This window comes from Pundamilia nyererei, unplaced genomic scaffold (genome assembly GCF_000239375.1).
Source record: "Pundamilia nyererei isolate P.nyererei 1_Seehausen unplaced genomic scaffold, PunNye1.0 scaffold00671, whole genome shotgun sequence".
NCBI classification, from domain to species: domain Eukaryota; kingdom Metazoa; phylum Chordata; class Actinopteri; order Cichliformes; family Cichlidae; genus Pundamilia; species Pundamilia nyererei.
Genome location: NW_005188072.1, coordinates 95516 through 98884, shown reverse-complemented (window position 1 = coordinate 98884; position 3369 = coordinate 95516). Strand labels below are relative to the sequence as shown.

Below are 3369 nucleotides of genomic sequence, written 5' to 3'. Positions count from 1 at the left end.
CAGATAATCTGATGGAGAAATTTTCTCTGAATTTCTCCATCAGAAATTGTTGAGAAAAAGCAAAATTTGATGCTTTTTCTCAAACCAAAAGACAGTTCAGTCAGAACTGCAATTTGTGTCATGCATAATTTCATATTTAAATTCTACTTCTCAACACTCTTAACAACAGTCCACAACATATTATGAAACACTTGGCTTTACTGGTATAATTTATGGCTATTGCACTGTATTACAAATGAGTAAGCTAATTTCAATATGTTATTCTATAACACTCCTCTACGATTTAATACAGCAATGATTACAAGGTCTTGTTTTTGCTTTCATGCGACTGAGATTAATTCCTTTGCAAAGCTTCTTAACTGCATTCATCACTTCTTCTGTCTTCAAAGCATATACAATCGGATCGAGCGAAGCTGGTATTGTGTGTGTCAATACAGAATTTATCATTCTGGCATTAGAATCAATGTAGGAGGTCATTGCAGCTATGTTAGTGATTCCAATTGGCAAGAAGAAAATGACCACAAGGATCAGGTGAGAAGTACAAGTTTTTAATGCTCTGAGTCGCTCCTCTCTTGACGTAGTCCTGCTCAATGCTATGAAAATACAGACATATGTGGCTATTATGAATATAAGAGGAATGATGATAAGTATAGCAACAAGTGCAGATGCCATGTTGTAATTTAAAGATGTATCATTACAAGCCAGACGATAAACTGGTCCATGATCACAGAAAAAGCTGTTAACCACCAAAGATCTACAGAATGAGAGACGATTAACAAGTCCAACCATGGTTGCTATTACACTCACTAAAAAAATCCATACAAACAGCAGAATTGCAGTAATTGATTGTTCAGTCACAATACTATGATACCTTAAAGGGAAACAAATGGCTATAAGTCTGTCATATGCCATAGTGACAAGTGTCCATGACTGCACACTTGCAAAGAAAATAACAAAGAACATATAACTTAAACAGGCGTCATAGAGGATGTATCTCCTGTCAAACAGAAACGTATCTAAGACTTTTGGGATGAGAGCTGTGCTCCCACACAAATCTGCCAAAGCCATGTTGAACACAATCATGTATTTAGGAGTATGAAGAGTCTTCACCAGTGAAATAAGTGAGAGAAGAAAACCATTACCCAAAACAGTCATGATGTAGACAAAACACAAGAAGGCATAGAAATACCTAATATGAGGGATGTTGGAAAACCCACTGAGATAAAATTTTGCAGGGCGAACAAATGTAGTATTAAAAATGGTAGTGGTTTTAGCTTCTGCTCCCATTGCAAATATTTGTTTCCCTAAACATAATAACAGTAGAATAGAATAAAGCATAATGAGTTACTTGATTGTTGCTGTGTAAAAAAACTAAACTCACCCGCGAAGACAGAGCATTGCACAAGTGGGTTATACTGTGAAAGATGTGCCGCTTATATATTACCTCTATCACTGTGTGACAGTTGGAAATTCAGGTAGGTGTGCCTCTTTCTATCAGAGGTAATATCATCAATATGATGATGGCGTAACTGTTTAAGAGCACTGAATCATTAATGAAAAATGCTTAAAACAGCACTGGAAGAAGTAAAAAGTTTTAAGTGTCTTAAACTAAATTGTGTCTGAGTTTGTTTAAACAAGCAAAATTTGAATTGAAGCCACTCAGAGCTTTTAATGCTCTTTGTTTGTGTGTGGAAGGCTGATGGGGACACTCAAGTTTGTAAATGCAATAATTCGTACCATAGGTGCATCTACTAAAATCTCAGATGAGTTTGAATCTCAGTGACCTTGACCTCAAAGTCAAGGTCATGTAATGACCCCATGATGTTTCAAGGTATGAGGCAGGCCACAATGAGTGATTTGGTCTTTCAGATTGTGTTGATCTACTTGGATGATCTATTCGTGTTTTCAACAATATTCCAGGATCACCTTGTGAGAGTCTCTTCTCAAGGTAAAGGTTGAAAAATGCCATTTCCTCCGGCTCAAGTTCAAGTTTCTCAGTCATGAAGTGTTAGCTCAGGGGATAAGCACTGATCCTGACAAGATAAGCGCTGTGGCAAAATGGCCCATCCACAGTACTGTGATAGAGCTAAGTTTTTTGGAATTTTGCAGTTAGTATAAGAGATTTATTGAGGGCTTTTTCCAAACTGCAGGGCCACTCCATGATGTAGTGAATGTCTGCGTTAAGAAGACCAGTCATGGCAGGGCTAAACAGCTTTTTGCTTCAGCCTGGATGTCACAGTGCTTACAAGCTTTTGAATTACTTAAGGAAAAGTTGACTAGTGCCCCTGTTCTAGGCTATGCTTCGTTCTCCAGAGGCCTGGTAATGAACTAATCATTTGATTCAGGTGTGTTGACCCAGGGTGATATCTAAAACCTGCAGGACACCGGCCTTTGAGGCCTGGAGTTGCCCAAACCTGGTGTACACAGTAGTGCCTCTAGAAGGAGGGCCAGTGAAAAGAGTACACAGATCTAACTTGAGGCCATGTGTCGGGTCTAGCCAAGGCTACATGACTAAGAAGTCAAGTACTGCAAATGAACACCAAGAGTCTGACACTGAGTTTGAGCACCTAGAGTTTGCCTTGATGGAGGAGATCCGGTACCAAGTGGAGCGGTCAGCGGCTCAGGAACCTAAAAATTTGGTTCCAATGGTCGACGGTTCTGGAAATCATTTGGAAAATGGAACTGAAAATATGGTGGAGGGTGAGGATCTACTAAGGCAAGAGAGCAGCAACAACTCTCATAACCTTGCCAGGAAGCCAGGAAAAGGAAAAAAGGAAGGTCCATCCACAACTGCCACATGCAGGAGTAGGAGAGAAACAGCAGGGATACACACTCCTTCATAGGGAATGGGTATCGAATACCGGTTCTTGTTGAGAGCAGAAACAGAAAAGTATCTAAGACTTTTGGGATGAGAGCTGTGCTCCCACACAAATCTGTCAAAGCCATGTTGAACACAATCATGTATTTTAGGAGTATGAAGAGTCTTCACCAGCCAAAAACCTGAGAGAAGAAAGCCATTACCCAAAACAGTCATGATGTAGACAAAACACAGGAAAGACATAGAAACACTTAACATGAGGGATGTGGGAAAATCCACTGAGATAAAATATTGCAGGGCGAACAAATGTGGAATTAGACTTAGGGTTATTTTCACTGCTGGCTGACTTCTGACATGATAAGACGTATGCCATCCAGATATGGGCCATGCATGGCATAGATGGCACTGTCTATGTGATGGCATGCCATATCTGGCCTTGATTGTGGTTTGGGTTATGTGGCCTGGGCTCATAGAAAACAGGTCTAGCCCAGATCTGGCATCAAGCTGGCACTTCTGACTGACTGGTGTCATGGCAGGATCATGCCAACCAG

At 40.2% G+C, this 3369-nt stretch overlaps 1 protein-coding gene across 1 annotated transcript; it reads right to left on the bottom strand.

Annotated features, from left to right (window-relative positions):
- Positions 1–318: 318 nt before the first annotated feature.
- LOC102213463 (olfactory receptor 146-like) lies at positions 319–1287 on the bottom strand (the record flags this gene model as incomplete). Its single annotated transcript, XM_005754820.2, has 1 exon — positions 319–1287. A coding segment is annotated over exon 1 (969 nt), but the record flags the coding sequence as incomplete, so codon positions are not given.
- Between the last annotated feature and the right edge of the window lie 2082 nt (positions 1288–3369).